The sequence below is a fragment of the Phalaenopsis equestris genome, unplaced genomic scaffold (genome assembly GCF_001263595.1).
Source record: "Phalaenopsis equestris unplaced genomic scaffold, ASM126359v1 Scaffold000002, whole genome shotgun sequence".
In the NCBI taxonomy this organism is placed as follows: Eukaryota; Viridiplantae; Streptophyta; class Magnoliopsida; order Asparagales; family Orchidaceae; genus Phalaenopsis; species Phalaenopsis equestris.
In genome coordinates, this window is record NW_018164444.1 from 30,622,196 (window position 1) to 30,642,448 (window position 20,253).

Genomic DNA, 20,253 nt, shown 5'->3' on the forward strand with positions numbered 1-20,253 from the left:
GAAAATAACACTTATCTCTAATTCCTCCCCAAGCAAACTCCTCGAAGTTCCTCTGAATCTCTTCCTTTCTTTACAGCACATAGAATTCCTCTTTGAAGTGGCAAGGAGGAAGAAATCTCTCACTTTTCCTCCACTCTTACAATCTCTCGAAGAATTCCTCACAATTAGACTCTCTACACACTAATGGGGCTCTTGGACGTTGTTCTAACCTTCCAACTCCTTCAACTCTTGAGCCTCCTCCTCTCATTTTCGGCCAAAGTCTTCTTTTAAAGATGTGGAAGAGTTTTTCTAAGAGTTGCCTAAACATCCCTCAAAAAATTGTCCACATTCAATGCATCTTTGGGCTGAGGGCGTCATCGGCGGCCTTGAGGGCGTCATCGGCGGGCCTTCTAAACTATTTAATCTGGAGTCTCAGAAAATTCTCTCCGTCGGCGCCGTTGGGCTGGCCGTCGGCGCCCTAGTTCAAATCTTCACATTTTGGTTCTTTTTGCTCCAAATTCGCTCCTTTTCGCATCGTTTTGCTCCAATGACCATAATTCATCATACCTGCAACAAAACATCAAAAATACATTTCTTTAAAGTACCATATCATCAAAAACAATGTAAAATAGGTATGAAAATCTCAACATATTTTCCTTTGGTCAAAATCCCCTAAACTTAACTATTACTTGTCCTCATGTAATTTTAGTACTATATAAAAGTTATGATCTATTGTAGTAAAGTTTTAATTCAGAAATACTATAAGTTTGATTTAAATAAATATCATAGTGAGATTTTCAAAAAAAAATTCAAGTAATTAAATTAACTCTATAGCTACAAGATTATCCAGTCATCAAGTTTAAGAGTTCTAGTCTTCTATTCATTTCAAGAATGACTGTATGCTATAATATTAAGTCACTTAGAATATTCAAATGATAGAAACTTCATGAGAACGCTACTAGTAAAAGATCTAATGCATAAATATAAGTTCAGGAATGTATTTAGGTTTTCCCTTTAGGTAGATCCAGTGAAGCCAATTTTTGATTAGGCATTATGATTGTATATTTGTAGTATTCTGTTGGTATACCAAAATACCATCAAAATAGCACAAAAATAACATTATAATAGAAACAGAATATCATAAGTATATCATTATAATACCACTAGAATATCATTATTATATTATCAGAATACCAACAGAATATCTCTAGTACTACAACAATACCACTATAATACAACAAGAATACCACTAGTATATAATCAGAATATCACAAGTATACCAATAAAATACCACAAGTATACCTATATCATACCATCAAAATATCATAAATATACTACTAAAATATGACAAATATATCAGCAAAATATCACAAATATACCACCAAAATATCACTTGAATACCACTAGTATACCATAAAAATATCACGATAATACAACTAGAATACCACAAGAATACAACCAGAATATCACAAGAATACCATAAAAATATCACGAAAATACAACTGGAAAACCACAAGTATACCACCATAATACAACTAATATACTATCATAATATCACCAGTATAATATCATAATACTACAAGAATACAACCATAATATCACCATAACTAGAATGCCACCAGAATACTATGAAAATATCACCATAATATAATATTTTTATGTGATAGGCAGTCTTCGGGTCGGGTGGCACAAAAAAATAGTTCTTTTCACAATTTTTTAATTCATAAAAGTGGGTTCTGCCACTTTACAAATAGTGTCGTATTATTGGAGTTCAGACAACAAACTGCATCCAAACTCCGGACAATATATTTTCTCTCAAAAAGGACCACTGATACTCCCTCATATAGCAAGTAGTAATTATAAAATCTTTGCTAAACTACATCAAAATATTAAAATAAAATTATAAGTAAAGTATCATAGTCTGATGACTAATCTCTATGATAAACTCAAGTGGTAAAAACAATTTATTGTGAGGTTCAATGAGACTATAGTTTCTACATCATATAATCCTCTGGTTTAAAAGTACATGACTCAAGTTTTGTTGTAATGATAATATCTGGTGGATGATACTCATAAATGTCAGAAATATTGAATGTCAAAGAAATGTTTGATATGCGATAGTGCAATAATATATGCATTTTTCTTGAGTTTTTCAGAGATAGGAAATTGACCCAATTTATGAGACTTGAGTTTTGCATAAGTGCCAAAATAGAACCATTCTTATCGTAGGTAGACCATGACATATTCTCTTATTTTAAATTCTTTGTAACACATTGGGCACTATAAATGAACTTGATTTTAACATCTTTGATAATAGCTGATAAACTAACAACTATATTTTCTACAACTTTGATTTTATATGGGGAAGGATTGTTATGTTCACAGTATGATTTGATACTTTAGTATGTAGATATATTTATTTGTGAATTATAAGTGAATTTAACTTAGCTTAACATATCATCGCATTATTTGGGTTGATCTCCAGCTAGACAACACACCATATTATTTAAGGCCCTTCTTATCACTCTTTTTTCCCATCCATTTGGGGGATAATAAGCTGAGCTCATTTGAAAGTTTGTACATAAATGTTTCGATCACTCCCGCAAAATAACTCATCATCATGATATCTTGATGCCAATATAAATGCATGAAGAATCTGCCATCAAACCATTGGAACAAGACAAAGCACCTATGAAAAAGGAAATTTTAGTTGCCTTGGAATATTTAATGAAGAATTCATATACATAGAAAAACATGGTATCACAATAGTCCATCTAACAGATCCCCAAGATTGTATGACTCATCAAAATAACTGGTCTCTGAATATGAGGGGAAAAGCCTAACTCATCAAATAACATCATTATAATATCTAATATTCTCTCAAGTGATCACATTCAACCAATTGACAAGCCATCCTGATCAGACATCAATCAACCCATTTTATATTTTGTTACCTAACTTTCTTATAAAGGTAACAACCAATTACTATAAAGATCTTCAATGCCCATAATATAAAGACAAGCCATTACTATCAATGTCAAGCTTAGAGAACCATGAGAATAAGACACATGACAAACATTTTATACCCTGCCTAAAACATTTTCACTCAAATAATAAAACACATAAGGAAATCGGTAATCAAAAGAACACAAGTGCAAAATAGGGCATCATCATAGCTGAAATGCACTACTCAAACAACTCTCAGAATAACTCTAATGATCAACAGACCGCTATCATAAACCAAAATGATATAAAGGACACAACAAATCGAAGAAAAAATTACCCCACTTATGGAATGATAAATTGAGAAAAAAATTAAAGAACAACAAAACTAGAGAATAATAAACCGACAATATACCGATTTCTCAACATAAAATCAAAGCTTAACAAACACTAATACCAATATGTCATTGCAAAATCAATGATTAATTTCAAACCGAAAAGCCAAATTCTCAGCATAAACCAAATCTTTCATAAAAGCCATTACTTCAGAATCATATATCATAAGAGTATGAGGAGAGGGAAGGGCTCAACCCTAGCTTCAGAATCTTAACAAAAACTAGAAGGAGAACAAGACGGAGATTTAAAGTTTAGCTTTTGATACCTTTGGAGGAGACAGATAACCAAACAAACAAGATGGATTATAGTAGCGAGGGGGAGAAAGGAGAAACCGCATGAAGGTAATATGGGGACAATACGGTAAAACACGAGGAGAAAGAGGGATAACAGGCAAAAGATACAGTGTAGAAACACTCATATCCTTGGTGGCATTTTCGCAAACGCCACCGTGAAAGCCACCCAAACTAATAAAGGCGCAGTGCTGAAATATATTGTTTTGCGGATGCCAACTATAAATCTATTTTAAAATACTTTGATTAGCGTTTTGTGGTTAAGTTGTGTAAATAAAAAATTATTTCGCATAAACTACATACAAAATAAGGAATTTAATGGTATACAATCACCATGTATTAAGTATTCATTTAAGTATTATCATTATACTAATGACATATGAAGTAAATAAGAGCAGACAGTACTATAGAATTATGCAAATAGAACACTCACTCGGTAAGTAGACATAGTTATACATTTAGCCCATACAGAGCTTCATGCATAAAGTTTGCACGTATTAATTATTCTCCATATTCAATAGATCAGAAATTTGATATTGCATTTTAGAACGGTAAAGCATTTATTCTTATAAAAATGATCATCGCCAACTAAACGTAAAGCTCCGGCTTATCCAACCTCACCGCCGGCACCGCAACGAGCTCCTCAGCCTTCCTTAAAATAGTCCCAAACTTCTCTCGAAGCTGGAGCAACGCACCCTCCTGCAACCCCCACTCAAAAGAATGCAGGAGAGAAGCCAAAGTGTAAATAACCATCTTCTCCGCCATTGCGATCCCCACACATACCCTTCTACCAGCCCCGAATGGCATGTAATAAAACTGATCATTCCCTCCAAGATGAAAATCACTGTTTTCCTTAATGCCTTTCAAGTGCCTCTCTGGTTTGAATTCTTCGGCATCTTCTCCCCATAAGTTCGGATCCCTGTGAATCCCCCACACGTTGATGAGAACGGTGGTTCCGGCTGGAACAGAGAAGCCGCCGACGGTGCAGTGAGAACTCGGGCAATGGGGGATGAGCAGGGGAGCTGGTGGGTGGAGGCGAAGTGATTCTTTTACGACGGCGGACAAGTAGCTGAGCTGCGGAATGTCAGATTCTTCCACGTTGCGCTGCTTTCCAACGACATCGTCAAGCTCTTGCTCAGCAATTTTCATTTTTTTTGGGTCGTTTAGCAACTCGGCCATTGACCATTCTATCACAGTGGTAGCGTTGTCGGTTGCGCCTCCTATAATATCCTGAAATGACAAATAATGAAGCAATTCATGCCAACAGTCTATGGAAAGATTAGAGAAATTTTGATCTGGCTTTAAATTTGTTTAGCGTAATGTCTCATTAGATAATGATTTAAGAGCAGAAAATTAGGGTTGTAAATGGTACTTGGTCAATATGCACGGCTTAAGAAATTTAACATTTTGGAATACAATAGAATGTATATAATTTATTAATTTATATATCACACTCATTCAAAAGAAAAAAATGGATAATTTTGAAAATCGTTCTGATGATTAATTTATTATCAGAATAAACTAATAGAATATTTGAAAAGTTTAATTATGTGCTTCCACATTTTGAGACGATATAGATTCAAAATTATATAGCACACAATTTTAATGTAATTAGATGTATCACACCTAAACATTTTTATATGCGAATATATCACTCAAATTTTTAATATCACAATAAAAATGACATTGCTATATGTTTAAAAAATAAAATACTCCTTTTAATGCAAAGGTTTAAAGCATTGAAGTGCTCCATTAATAAACCTATGCATTTAAAGGAGTAATATATATATATATATATATTTGTATATTGAAACTCTTACTAATGATATATATATATATATATATATATTTTGATAAGCCACCAACAAATTACATCGTCTGACATGAATTTCAAGATAATTTTTTAACAAGAAACATTCATTTCAATTAAGAGTCATCTAGAACTTCAATTTCAGCAAACTTATAGTCAAATTGGCCCGTTCAATGAGACGGACCTAATGATGTCAAAATTAGTCAAATTCTATTCAAATCAAGCTCAGATCTAGTCATTAAATCATATTTAGAAGATTTTTGGGCACATTTGAAAGGTCAAACAAATGTCGAATCTGACGAGTTCATAGTCGAATCGAGCTTCTCGACAAGACAAATCTAACGAGTCCAAGATTGTTCAATTCTGACATTGTTAAGACACACAAATTTTCATTAAACATCTTCTGATTGAAGAAAACTCTCCGGACATTCCCATTAAAATGGTTCATATGCTTGCATTAATTGCACCCAGAACACTATAGATAGAGCCACACCACTCTCATGAGTAGAGGCTTTAGCCTTGAGAGAGAACTTAAAGCATTGAGAAGGATATGAAGTTCAGCACCATCTTTTCCACCGTCGATCATTGTCGGCCACTGTCGACCACTAGCGACCGTCATCGACCATAGCCGACCTCCAACAATCACCCTCTACCGTCTTCGACCACCGCTGACCTCCGTCAACCACCACCAACCTCCATCGACCACCACCGACTTTCATCGACCACTGTCGACCGTCATAGGCAACCACCAACCCCCGTCGAGCACTGTTGTCATTGCTAACCACCACCAACCATGGTCAACCACCCTGACCATCGTCGATCACCACCAATCGTTGTCTACCAACACCAACCAAACGTCGTCAATCGACGTTGTAACTTGAAAAATTTAGTAATTATTTCCGGTATGTGGGACAAGGGTCTCTGCAATCATTAATTTATGGTTGATTTTTACAATCGGACTGGGCCCTATAGTTTTTACCCATTACGGGTTTTCCACATAAGAACTTCTGATTTCATTACTGATTGTTTTCTTTTACCTGAGTGTGTGTTGAATTCTCGTGCAACGCTTAGACGATACCATTAGTCTATCGCCGTGAATTTTCTAGCACACATCATTAAATTTTATATACATGTGAGTGGCACCACACGAGCCAGCTATAAATGGAACTACGGAAAATAAATTAATCCAAGGATGCAATAAAAATGAATTTGAGGAAAAAAAATTCCCAAGTACGGCTTCCACAAAAAGAAAAATAAAATAAAATTTGGCTTGAAGTCACAGCCAACCTTGACTTATATGTAGAAAATACTAAGTATTGGGTTAAGAATGTCGAAGAATAATTTGGCCGTCGCCTTGGTACTAATTATAGGCTGGCATTATTTTTAAATATCTTTTTAATTTATATGGATATCATTTATAATGCCTAAATAATCCAATATTTGGCATCTAAATTTTACCATTTACCTATATTATATTTAAATTTATAATATCACTAAAATTAATTTTTTTTTTCAATGTGTATTTTAATGTGATATTTATGACATTAAAGTATAATGTAAGAAAATAAAATTTAGAAATTAGTTATATAGACACATAGGAATTATATGGTTTCTTTGTGATTATAATTTATTAATAAAGATATTGAAATTTTAAAATAAGTCATTTGAACGATCCTATTATTCTCACAAAATTGAATAATAGATTATTTTTGTTTATTTCTAACAAATATAAAAATCATCAGATCAGTTTTAAGATGAATCAAGTATTTATTATTTATATATAACACCCACATTGAAATAGATTCAATGATTTTGAAATTCACCTTAAAATAAAATTTATATTTATATATATTACACCCCTAATGAGAATGTTTGTTCAAATTAATAAATAAATAATACTTGAATATTTTTAGGACTCTGATTATACGAATAAAGCTTGTATATGGTCCAAGTTATTTATAAAATTTTTAGAATAAATTTATTTCTTTAAAAACAAGTGTCTTGTCCTATGATGAATATTTGTATGATATTAAATTTCAAAAAATTGAATAATTAAATTTTATTTAATTATATATTTATTAATAATACATTATAATTTAATATCAATATGAATATAAATTAAACATTTTGTTTTCAGTTACATTTAATTATTTTATTAATATTTATTTATGTAATTATTTTGATCAAACAACTTCGAATGATGGAGCCAGGTTTGGAAATAATTTAAATTAGACAGAATTTTTTAATTATTTTAAGAAGTTTGAAAATAAATATAAGAAATAAATGCAGAAAAAAAAAATAAATGAATGCAACTTCTAAGGAAACTGTGGCTCAACAGAAAGCTGAATCAGCTGGAAATCAGTGAGTTAGCACTCGGCACTCACCACCATCAATTTAAAGAGGTCATCCATGGTGAAAGGCTCCTGCGGGTTCCCTTCCTCGACGATGTCCAGCAAAGCTTCCAACACGTCCCTGCTCCTCTCCCCACTCGCCATCTTCTCTTTCTTCTTCTCCGCGATCTCCTCCAGGTACTTATTAATCCACTCCGAGAGCTTCCTCATCCGCCGCCCTAATCCCTGTAGGTCTAGCGGCGCTACCACAGGGAAGAAATCCCCGACGTTGGGCGCCGAGAAGAGGTCTACAAGCCCTTCGATCGCCCGCCTAAACTCCTTCCCCTCGCCGCTGCCGGACACCGGTTCCCCCCACAGCATGCTTGTCGTCATGTTAAGTATGGTCAGAAACGCGGTCTCCCGGACTTCCACCGCCTCGCCCAAATTCGCCTGGTGCCATACCGCGCCCACAGTGCGCCGCATTTCCCGGCAGCGAAGTGGGGACAGTGCTTCGATGCTGGAGGAGCTGAGCATTTCTCGAACTGCTATTTTGCGCAGCGTGCGCCAGTGCTTGCCGTTGGGAGCCCAAAGCATGTCAAGATTTGAATTTCCGAAGTAGAAGAAAGCTGCGGCGGGGACGACGTGGTTTGCAAAGGCCGCGTCTTGATCTTTAAAGATCTCACGGGCGGCGGAAGGGGAGGAGATAACAACGCATAGTTTGGAGCCGAGGCGGAGGCTGAAGACATGGCCGTAGGATCTGGCTAGTCCAGCAAAGTAGCGGTGGAGGTCTGGCTTGAGGAAGGGAAGGTTGCCAAGGATCGGCAGGCCGGGAGGGCCGGGCGGGAGAGGAAGGAGTTGCTTTTCATCTCCATGTTTGCGTTTTAAACGGATGAGAAAGAGCAAAAAGATGGTGAGGGAGAGCGTTAGTAGTGCTGCTATTCCCTTATCAGTTGGGACGTTTGGTGGAAGGATCAGCGCCATCTCTCTCGCTCTCTCTCTCTCTGCTTCTGAAAGTGGACAATAAATAATATTTCAATTTACTTGCATGTCAAAAAAATTTAAAAACATAGGTTTAAATAATAAATTTTATGCTAAAATTCTATCGCCCCAATTTGATTTTAATAGAAGAAGAAAATAAAAATATTATAGGTTAAATAGTTATTCTTAGAGTAATAACAGTATAATATTGTAGATCCAATATTTTTTTCCTTTTTATTTTTTGAATTTAAATAAAAATAAAAGGTTTTCTTGTTGAAAAAAAAAAGATGCCCTTCCTGAAATTAGTACATATAATATAGATAATTTGTATATAATCATTTGCAGTAATCTTATTTCAAATATATGATTATTACTGCAATTAGATGTGGCACGTCGTTATAATAAATAATCTTTTTAGTGACAGTCTTATAAGCTGCATAGGAAAAAGTGCTGAAATCGACAGCAAAACCAACTACCTCAATTTGCATTAAAAAAAACTATTCTATTTTTCATTGATCTAGTGACGGTTTATGATCTGAGTTATTTGTGACGGCTTCACTAGAAGACAAGTCAGCGCTTGTCAACAGTAATATTTTTTTTCCGACAGTTTTAATTATGATTGATGCAATAAATCGACAACTATAAGCAAATATTAATCGACGGTCATACTTCATTAGTTATCTTTAAAGGCATGTCATCTGGCGAGATATTAACCAGCGTGTTTTTCTAAGAAGTGATAAAATTTCCCACCGGTAATAGTGTTTAGAACCGATGGATTTAAAGTTGTTTATAAGCCATCGGAAATAATCCATTATACTGCCAAAATCACTGCCCCCCACCTCTTGTCGAATCATCTGCCGAAGCTTTCTCTCTATTTCATCCAAAACCATCACATTCCTTACCGAAGTCATTTTCGTCTTCATGCTCCTGTCCTATCTGAAACGAACGTGGAAGGTAACTTCTCAGCTTTATTTTTGTTTTTATTTTCATTTCTTTGGAGGAATGTGATTAGGGTTTAAGGTTTATCTACTAGAAAGAGATTTGACCAAATATTTTCTTATGTGAGTTGGATTACATTAGGGATCAACTTTAAGCCCATATGTGCTTTACTTATGAATGCTCTAACTAGACATTTACAGGAGGATTTACCATGGTATATGCTTTTTGTCGGTGATATACTTCTTGTGGATAAGACTATAGAAAGAGTTTAGGAAAAACTAAAATTATGGAAGTTGACATTAGAGTCTAAAGGCCTTTGTTTCAGTAGATCTAAAATTGAATACATTAAATGTAACATGTAACTTTAGTGGTAGTAGCTTTCGTGGCAAAGTTGTAACTAGGGGTGATCAAATCATTAATGATTTAAATGTTTTACTTATCTCGGGCTCTTGTTTAAATTGATGATTATATAGATGGAGATATGATTATTGGATTTCAAGTTGGTTGGTTGAAGTGGAGGAATACATCCGGCTTATTGTGTGATAGAAAACAATGCTTAGACTTAAAGGAAAATTTTATAAGACGAGGTGAAATCCTCAATGTTCTGTGATGCAAAATGTTGGCCTTTCAAAGAGAAGAAAAAAAAGAAATCTAAGTTTTTGGGGCTATTTGCTAGCCGCTTTTAAGTAAGATTTACGTTAAAGTCAGTCAAACAACAGAAAAAGTTATCGCGTAAATCCTTCCCTCTGTTTCGCCAAACATTCCGTTTATGTAAAAATTGAAGTTTAGGTGTTATATAAGTAATTAATAAGAATTGTTTGATTTGTATATAAAAATTGCAGTATATGTGTTAGATACACAACACATAAAAAATTGTGGTTTGTACGTAAAAAATTATAGTTTCGGTGTTGCATATGTCGCGAGATAACTCTCTGGATTTAAATCATTCAGGATTTAGTAAATCTGAAATTACAAGATTTACTAAATTCTAATAGCTTAAATCTAATCCGTTGTCGGACAACCCTTCAACGAATCTATCTTTTCAAGGCCTAAATCAATGAGGGACTGTCTTGAAACGAATCTAAAGCTGGGTTTAACCTGAAAGCTCTAGAGTTCATGAACCTGGGTTCCATAGATATCAACTGTCAATCTCGGATTTAATAAATCGCACATACATTTGCAGGGTTTAATTTAAGATTATTAAGATTTAGTAAATTCGGGTTTATAGGATATATTTAATCCTAATAACTTAAATTTCATATGGAACAAATTCAAATCAGAGCACCTAAAATCTGGATATGTCAAATCTGAGTCTTTATTTTGAACAAATGATCGTCTGGTAAGATTTTTGTTAAATCCAGCTTGAATCCTGCTCTAAGGGCTTGTTTGGCTAAATGAATAATTTAATTTTTTAGGTGTTAAACTTATTAAGACGTGTTCCTCTAATATTGTATGCCACTATAGCTACACCAACCCTCTCACGAAAATATTTATTTTGATTTTTATTGAATTGAATAATATATCCTACAATAATGCTTGTATATAAGCAGAATACAACTAAAAGGTGTTTGATCAAATATTCCATGGATCCGACGATTCAGAGCAAGGAAATTTTCGAAAGGTTTGCTTCATGAAAGAATGCAAGGCCCTCTGAAGTAGGATAATCGCACGTGAATAACTTGAGGTTGACAGATGAGATGCTAGCCAATCGAATGTCGACCAATCAGAGGCCGGCTAACCAAAGGTTAGTCGACTGAAGGATGACAAACCAGAGTAACCCGACAAACCATATGTTGATTAGTTAGAGGCTAGCTAACAACAAGTAGATCAATCACGGGTCAACAAACTAAGAGTTTACCGATCAAAAGTCAGGAGTCATTTGGTATTTACCACAAATATTGCCCTCTATTAGGATAACGGCAAAATCACTTTCAAATTAAAAAATATATATATTCAAGAATTTTTAGGCATCATCACAACCAAACGTTTGAATAAAATATACCGACTTTATGTCTTTTTAATATATTTTTATATAAAAAACGGGTAAACAAAATAATAATAATAAAAACAAAACATTTCATTGTTGCTAATATTCAAGGTAGTGGGCCAACAAAAATTTCGTGGGTCGATCAAAAAGGCCGAAGAGCACATTCTGTTCGCATTTAACCGGGCCACCAAAAAACCGATACAGCTTTTCTCCTCCTCGCTGCTGCTCTTTGTAATCTTCCTCATAAACAACTTCGAAAGAAAGAAAACCCTAATGCAGAAAACTCTCCATGAAGATCTGAATCCTCCTCAGGCAAGCCTTTGCCCTTCTAATAGCCATCTCCGCCCTCTCCTCCGACGACTACCTCATCTTCTTCCCCATCTCCAAACCTGACCCTAATTCCTCCCCGCGCAATTCCCCCCCTCTCCTCTTCCGCCGATTCGACGACACTACAAATCAGCGGCGAACACAGAGACGAAACAATAAAAACGCGACAAAAATGGGTTCAATCGGAGCAGGTACAGGGGAAAACGAACCTAGCGTGCTGGCAGAGGGAGAGGTGGAGGAGGAGAGGAGATTGGATAAAGAAGGATCGAGATCGTAATCAGAGATGAGGGATTGGAGCTCGAGCTTCAGTTAATCGAATCGCGATGGATGATGAGCTTCTAAATTCTTCAGCTCTTCTTTGTCTCACTCTATCATCCAGGTATCTTCCGCCATCGTCTCTCTCTCTCTCTGTGATTGACTAGGAGGAGGGTGAGGCTAGAGAGAATCAGCCATGAAAGGAGCTTCGCGGAGCTGCCATTAAAAGGAGGGAAACCACGGCAGAGAATCGGGCAGTCGTGTTGAAGGGTAGACAGCAGGTGGCCTCGGAAAGAAACAACGGCGTCGATATCCGCGCGATTTCCGCCCGAGGAGAGGGCAAACTTGATTCAAGTGAATTTTGGAATTTAAAAATTAGATATTTAATTAAATTTTGATTTTTGAATAGTAAATTAGATTCGCATTGGAGAATATAATAAAAATTATTATATCTTATGAAATATTTACTTTAAAGAATATATTTTGAGGTGTGCAGTTAATCTCATATGAGATTTGTGGGGATGAGAATGTTTAGATTAATGATGAGCATTCTACTTGAAAAATAAAATGCAAAAGAAATAAACTCGTACAAGTTTTGGTATAGCTATGGTGACAAACAATACAAGTTCCAAAAGTTCGAAAATATTTAGACAGATTATCAATCTTCGACAACCATGAAAGCTTTGGTAAGTTGTTAGTCTTCTGACTTTGAGCTTAATTGTGGTCGGCTCGAAAGAAAATTAATGCAAAATTTCTGGCTCAAACTTGTGTCGTTTATTTTGATCCTCTCTTTATTCGACCCAAAATTAAAATCATTGAATTTTTGAGCGATTGTCATTTTTTGGGTTATCTAAAAAGTTCACTCATTTTATATTGTGTTGATTATTGTCCAATTTAATAACATGTTATTGTAGCTCTATTATTAGATCTACTGCAAGTTAGATTGTTTAACATTTTAATGATGTTAGTTATGTCTAACATCATTAATCATTTGGACATTGATTCACAATCCATTTAGACTGTTCTCTCTAATATTGTATGTCATTATTGCTACATCAGCGCTCTCACAAATTTATTTGTTTTTCTTAGGTGGATCGGTTGATTTACATTTATAGAGAAAATGTGAAAGAAGTACTCCTGAAAGAGTTGGTGCAATTATAGTGACAAATAAGATTATAGCTAAAATATGGATAAATGTTCACCGATTATTAATCTTTGATAGCTCTAACAGCCTCAGTAGGTTGTTAACTTTCTGACTTCAAAGCCGATACTCAATTGAACAATGTTAAGTCATTTGTACAACTTCGTTAGTAGATCTACTATGATAATTAAATACAAGTATTGCATGCACCAAAATGAGTTACATCAACCTCTCAATTCAAACCTTACAATTATAATCCTCCATTTTGGTTTGCACAAGTGTTGCTTTCCAAAGTATGAAAGAATAAGAACAATAATCTTTGGCAACCTTTCATATTCTTATCTTAAAATGGTTGCAAACACCTGTAGCCTTCCAAAATATGAAAGATTAAGAATAATCATCTTAGGCAACATTTTTTATTCTTATCGTAAAATGATTGCAAACAGGTGCTGCCTTGCAAAATAAGAAAGAGAATAATAATTTTAGACAAGTTTTTTTTTATACTTATCTTAAAATAGTTGCAAACATATGCCATACCAATAATGGGATTTTGTCAATTATAATCATCATAGCCTCTATTAATATCTTATGTTATTCAGGTCATAAAAATGAATCAAATAAATCTATGCAGCACAGTACAATAAAGAAACTATTGCATGTGTCAATAAAATTAAAGCAACATAAAATTTGCTTCACAATATTGCCATACCAAATACATAGATGCATACATATTAACACATTATATGAGGGAGGGAGGGAGGGAGGGAGAACAAATAATTAATGAAACAGTCTTATTCATCATTTTTTATAGGAGAAACTTCTCCACATGATTTCTACTACATAGCATTTGAGGGTCTGCATCAGTCATGTACATGTCATTTTAATATACATATGAATCGTATCTAGCATGCAAATAGATGGATGTCCAAGGTAACCACCCTTTTAGAACCACATCTGAGAAGGAGAAAGTAAAGAAGAGATGAGTTTAGAACATGATAATAAGATTATCTACCATATTGTTGTCAACAATATAGTAATCGAGAAAAATTGACAACAAAATTTGTCGCATCCACCTTATAAAAACAATCCAACAATAAATCATGATGGATAAGCACATGTACCCATCTGACACAAAAATTCAAACCCTTCAACCTTTATATTTACTAATTATAGTGCGCACATAAAGAACAATACAAAATGATATTTAATTATGGTTTTCACATTCATGCTACAAATATTGATACCACTAACAATGTTTTGCAGCTATTCCCAAACAACTTGGAAATTTATGCCCCTCAGAAGATGATCCAATGATACAAAAATATTTTAATTACACAATCTATAATGTCCTAGTTTCCTCAAATTCTTTGTGTGAGGCCTTCAGGATTCACAACAAACATTTCTTGGATTACTTGCTACAGAAAATGCTTCTTATGAACTGAAAATCCTATTTCCTAATTCATGGAGCTGAAATAGAAGCATCATAAATTGACTGTAAATCCCATGTCATATGTTTTATTGTTTTGAAAAACGAAAGAAAGAAAGCATGATATTTTTCACAAAACCATCCATATATATATAAAAAAAGATCTAGAGGCAGTAGTAGAATCACAAAACAAATGATAATACCTGCACGAATAACCACACAAATACACGATAGTCGAGCTAAATGTCACAAAAAAAAGGTAATGAAGCAAGAATACTGAGCAACGAAGCAAGAAGATAAGCACCTCGGTAGCCAAACGAGCAACCAAGCAAGAATATCGAGCGCAAAAATACCGAGCAACTGACTATCCGAGGAGAAATAGAAGATATTTTAGTAGACGAACACAAACGGCAAACCCTAAGCTCTCGCCGTCGAAACCCTTTTGCGATTTTGAGAGGAGAAGGAGATGTCAGCATGCTATCATATTTACTTATCTCAGCTTTTTAACTTTTTAATTTAGGTAAGTAATTATAAAGAGCAAAGACATTAATTTTGAACAGAAAAAAATATTACGTCCAATCTCCCGATCATATATATATATATATATATATATATATCTATATATTATCCAAATATAATATTTTCTCCTATCTTCTTGCTTTGAAGTTGTTGAGATTCGGACTTTAGAGTTGTTATCTGATGAAGTAAGAAATTAATGACGATCTAATTGAAATCATTTGATGGTATATGCTGCTCATCGATATATGAATGTATGTAAATATTATATAATTCTCCAATTGTAACTTATATATGTGAGCACGCGTGCATGTTACAAAAAATATAAATAATTTATTGCAATCACGTTGATCTGCATGAATATTGATTGCGTTAGTTGATGATTCTATTTAACCGTTTGGCATGGGTTTTTCTGCCCGGTGCCGCAGGAGGCCGCCAAAAATGGTTGTTTGGCGCGGTATTTTGCTTGCTGCTGCCACGAATTTGAGCGAAACGCGGGCTGTAGGTGAGACCCCGTGACCCACGTTACTTTTCTATTATTTGCTCCCAGACGCTTCAACTTCGACAGGTAAGGCCACGAATGGATTGCGACATGAGTTGATCTTCAAAACTCTCATCGTTCTCCTTTTTCCCTTTTCGCTGCTTCTACCTGAGACCATTAATGGAAGGAAGGTCTAGAAAGGATACGGACGAGAAGCTCTGGAAGAGAGGGGAAACACAGACATGTGTGATAAGGCTAGCCAGAAGGATGAGATAAGGCTCCTACTGGCCTCCCAAGCTTCTACCTCCCTGCCCTTCTCGCTGAAGATAAAATCAGGTACAGGTAGTGAGCTGAGGTTAAGGGAGAAGGGCTTTTTATTAAAAACTTGAGACCATGGGCTTAGAGTTGGGCCTGAAAGAAATAATTGAGTGGCGTTGACATACTTGCCACCCAATTCTTACTTATTTATATCTGTGATCGAAACTTTATTTGTTTAAATTTAATACCATCTAAATCTTTCTTATCACATTAAAAACATCCCCATTTTTTGTTTTAAAAATTCAAATACAACTTTACTAAACATGTGTAATTATCTGTTTTTAATTTCTGCTTCTGAAATATTAAATATGTGGCTGTCACAACTATGTTTTAAACAACTTTACTAAAAAGAGTCAGAATGATTATTTTTCTATAAACATTTGCTCTCACAACTGCTTTTTCATAGCTGAAACAAACAGACAACAAACTTCTCTACAGCAACTTCCCTGCAACAGCTTTCTGGGACAACGCTAAACAGATCCTTAGCTTTATTTTTCAATTTTGACTTTATCCTTCACTAGTTTCATGTCAAAATGAATTCTTAAATCCAAATATTTTTAGAAAAAAAAAAATCAAACTCAAAACTTCAAGCTAAGAAAATCTTTTCAAGACTAAAGGGAAAATTTTCATCTTGCGGACAGGGTCCAATATTCAAATCATTTTTTTGATTGAGTTTTTGCTTAAATAAGGTTGATGTTAAATTCATTATAATTCAATGATTCAACTGTTAACTTTTGTTAACATCTTCTTTGTAATTCAACAAAAAGCAATATATAGTTTTCTAAGCGAATTTGAGGGTGATATGAACACAGAAAAGTAAAATCAAAATATTCAATGATTGTTGATACTCTATCGTTAAACTTGCCTGAGATTTTGATAATTGCAATATACTTTATGATAGTTAGGGCTGTAAACAAGCCGGGCTTGAGCGAGCTCAAGCTGGGCTAGCATTCGGCTCGTTCGAAATAGTTCGTGTTTGAAATCGGCTTGTGAACGGTGTGTTCATGTTCGGCTCGATTAAAATATTTGTGTTCGTGTTCGGCTCGAAATTGTTTCGTTTAACTTAAATTGAGAAAAATAAATGTAAAGTGTGAGATTCGAACATTGATCAAATATATACAAAAGAATGCACTAACCACATTGTCACATGAGGTGTTATGATTTAAACTTAGATATAAATATATATAATATATTATTATATAAATAATATATGTAATATATTGTTATATAAATAGTTATATAATTTCTTTATTTCGAGCTAAAACGAGCCGAACACGAGCGAACAAGGAGTTGTTCGTGTTTGGCTCGTTTATAATTCAAGCTTTAAAAATTTGTTAGTGTTCGCCTCGTTTACTTAACGAACGAGCCAAACACGAGCTACTTAACGAGCCGACAACGAGCTTTTTTGACAGCCCTAATGATAGTCACTTTTGTTTTATTATAAAATGTGATTGTTACTAAACATTAATGCACTAAAATCTTATTTTTTGGTCTTCTTAAACCCTGTGACTATCTAAAACATTTTTTTTAAAATAAGAACACCCGCATAAAATGTTGATGTTTACAACTAGCGTAAGAAAAAAACTAGTTTTATAAGTTCTTTCTTAGATTTTGAAGACAATTTGAAGAGAGATGAAGTAAGTTTGAGATGATATAAACTCCATTGTTAGTATATATCAAACTCATCTTTTATTGAGGATCATTCTAATAAATTTGACACTTGAAATGGAGAATCTTTGAGTACTATTAGACTTGAATAGACCTGCAACGATCGAGAATTATAAAATTCAAACTATACAGTTGCAGATGATATCTCATCACCTAAAATGAAAACTAAAATACAAAATAAGATCGTTGACTTTAATGAAGAACTTATGCCTTTACGAAATATTCCTTTATGAGATATGTTTGTAGATGACTAAAATCATATATATATATATATATATAATATATATATAAAGAGAGAGAGAGAGAGAGCAAGGGAGAAATACTTTTGGTCTCTGTATTCAACAATTTCTCTACAACTTTATTTAATTTATGAAAAAACCAAGTAAAATTGGTCGTTCATATCTGGCATATTGTTACTCTGATCACATAAAAAGGGATTAGAACTGTTAAAAAATGGGATCATCTATCGTACTGTTCAAAAATGGGATCATCTGACCACGTAAACGGTTTGTATTTGCTTGTGTTCTTTGTGTCTTATTTATATACCAGGAAGTACATATCTCACAACAATTGGCGTCGTCTGTGGGAAGATTCATACTTCTCGGCTAGAGGTGTCCGCGTAAAGGTGTTCACGACCAGCGAAGAAGAAGAGGAGTTCGACATTCACGAACAGAGGAGCGAGCAGATCGCGTCGCAGGCAGCCGAATCACGACAGATTCGGTGAGCAGTGGAAGCTTTTATCGACTGGTCGAGTGGATTCGCACCGCAGGTTGTGCGGTTCGGCGAGACGGAGGAGGAACAATCCACGAGCGAGAGCCGAAAATTTGCAACAGAGCTGTCAGCAGAGGATTTCAGAGGAGGAGTTCGGTCTTGCGAGCAGCTCCGCCAGAGGGAAGAGGCGGAGATCGCGCAGAGAAGGGTTCGGGGAGTTCCCTGTTCGGGAGTTCGTGAACCAAGAGGACCTGAGCAGTTTGGCAAGGCGCGACAGCTTCGAAGAGGCAGTTATTCTCGTGCGAGAGGCAGAGGAGGAAAGGAATTCCTAATTTGTTCTGTTGGACGCAGAGGAGTGCCTGCGAGAAGGAGGCTCGATCACATATCATGAAGTTTTCTCTGGTGAACAGGTGTGATCTCTGCCAGAAGGGATCAGAGCTCACTGTTCGGTTGGCGAAGGCAATGGAGTTCACGGGGAGAATGTAAGAAATTTGGTGAGAATTTCTTAGACAGCAATGCATTAAAAGGCAGGTTTAGGCTGAAAACTTTTGGTTGTTATACAATAGTACAACATTTTGGTGATTTCAACGTAGTTCTTGGAAGGGCAGCATGTAGAATTCATTGGAAGAAATCCTAGCCACGACAATTAGTTTCGCCAAATTTGACATTGAGAAATTCAACGGGAAGAACGACTTCAACCTATGGAGAGTAAAGATGAGAGCTCTATTGGTTCAGCAATCTTGCGAGCAGCTCGACCAGAGGAAAGAGGGGGAGATTACGCGAGAAGGGTTCGGGGAGTTCCTTGTTCGGGAGTTCGCGAAGCAGGAGGACCTGCGCAGTTTGGTGAGGCGCGACGGATCTTGAGAGGCAGTTATTCTCATGCGAGAGGCAAAGGAGAAATTCCTGATTTGTTCCGCTAGACGCAGAGGAGTGTCTACTCTTTCTATAGGCTCTTTCTGAAGCAGCACATATACTCCTTCAAAATGCATGAAGAAAAATTCGTCTCAGAGCAGATCGACGAGTTCAATAAGATCATCGACGACCTCGAGAACATCGATATTGATGTCAAGATGGACGATGAGGACAAGACACTGCTGTTGCTAAACTCAATTCCTAAGAGCTACAAGCATTTCAAAGATGTGATGCTCTATGGAAGGGTGCAGACTATTGCTCTAGAGGAGGTTCAATCTCTGATTAGAGCCAAAGAACTTCAGAGGAAGCATGACAGGGACAAGGAAGTCAGCGGAGACAGTCTTATTGTCAGAGGAAGATCAGACAGGAAAGATTTAAGAAATAGTCAGTACAGATCAAAATCAAGCAAAGATGATTGTTATCAGTCATCAAAGGGATCTTTCAAGTGTTATCATTGTCACAAGGACGGTCATTTCAAGAGGAACTGCCCAGACAGGAAGAATAAGTACCAAGAAGAGTCAGAAGAATCAGGAGAAGCAAGCGTAGCCTCTGATGACTACGATTCTATTGAGGCCCTTGTGATCACAGAATCTGAATCCAGTAAGGAGTGGTTCCTCGACTTAGGGTGTTCTTTCCACATGTATCCTTACAAAGACTGGTTCGAAACATTATAAAAGGAAAATGATGGGTCCGTTCTACTGGGAGACAATAAAGCTCACAGGGTCATTAGAAGTAGATCAATCAGGATAAGGATGTTTGATGGAGTTGAACGAGTACTGAAAAATGTCAGGTACGCACCATAGCTAAAAAGAAAATCTGATTTCTTTAGGTACGCTGGAGTCAAGC

The 20,253-nt window shown here is 35.4% G+C and overlaps 1 protein-coding gene and 1 pseudogene across 1 annotated transcript in view; both read right to left on the bottom strand.

Annotated features, from left to right (window-relative positions):
• Nucleotides 1-8,736, bottom strand: part of LOC110039303 — a 28,231-nt gene extending 19,495 nt beyond the window's left edge. The window contains exons 1-2 of the mRNA XM_020744327.1: nt 7,803-8,736; nt 4,203-4,838 (exon numbers count right to left, since the gene is read on the bottom strand). Of these exons, the coding sequence (XP_020599986.1) occupies nt 4,203-4,838; nt 7,803-8,729 (1,563 nt within the window). The 5' untranslated portion in view covers nt 8,730-8,736. The remainder of the gene's footprint in view (nt 1-4,202; nt 4,839-7,802) is intronic.
• Nucleotides 8,737-11,876: 3,140 nt separating this feature from the next.
• LOC110039313 lies at nt 11,877-15,976 on the bottom strand (annotated as a pseudogene).
• Nucleotides 15,977-20,253: the final 4,277 nt, after the last annotated feature.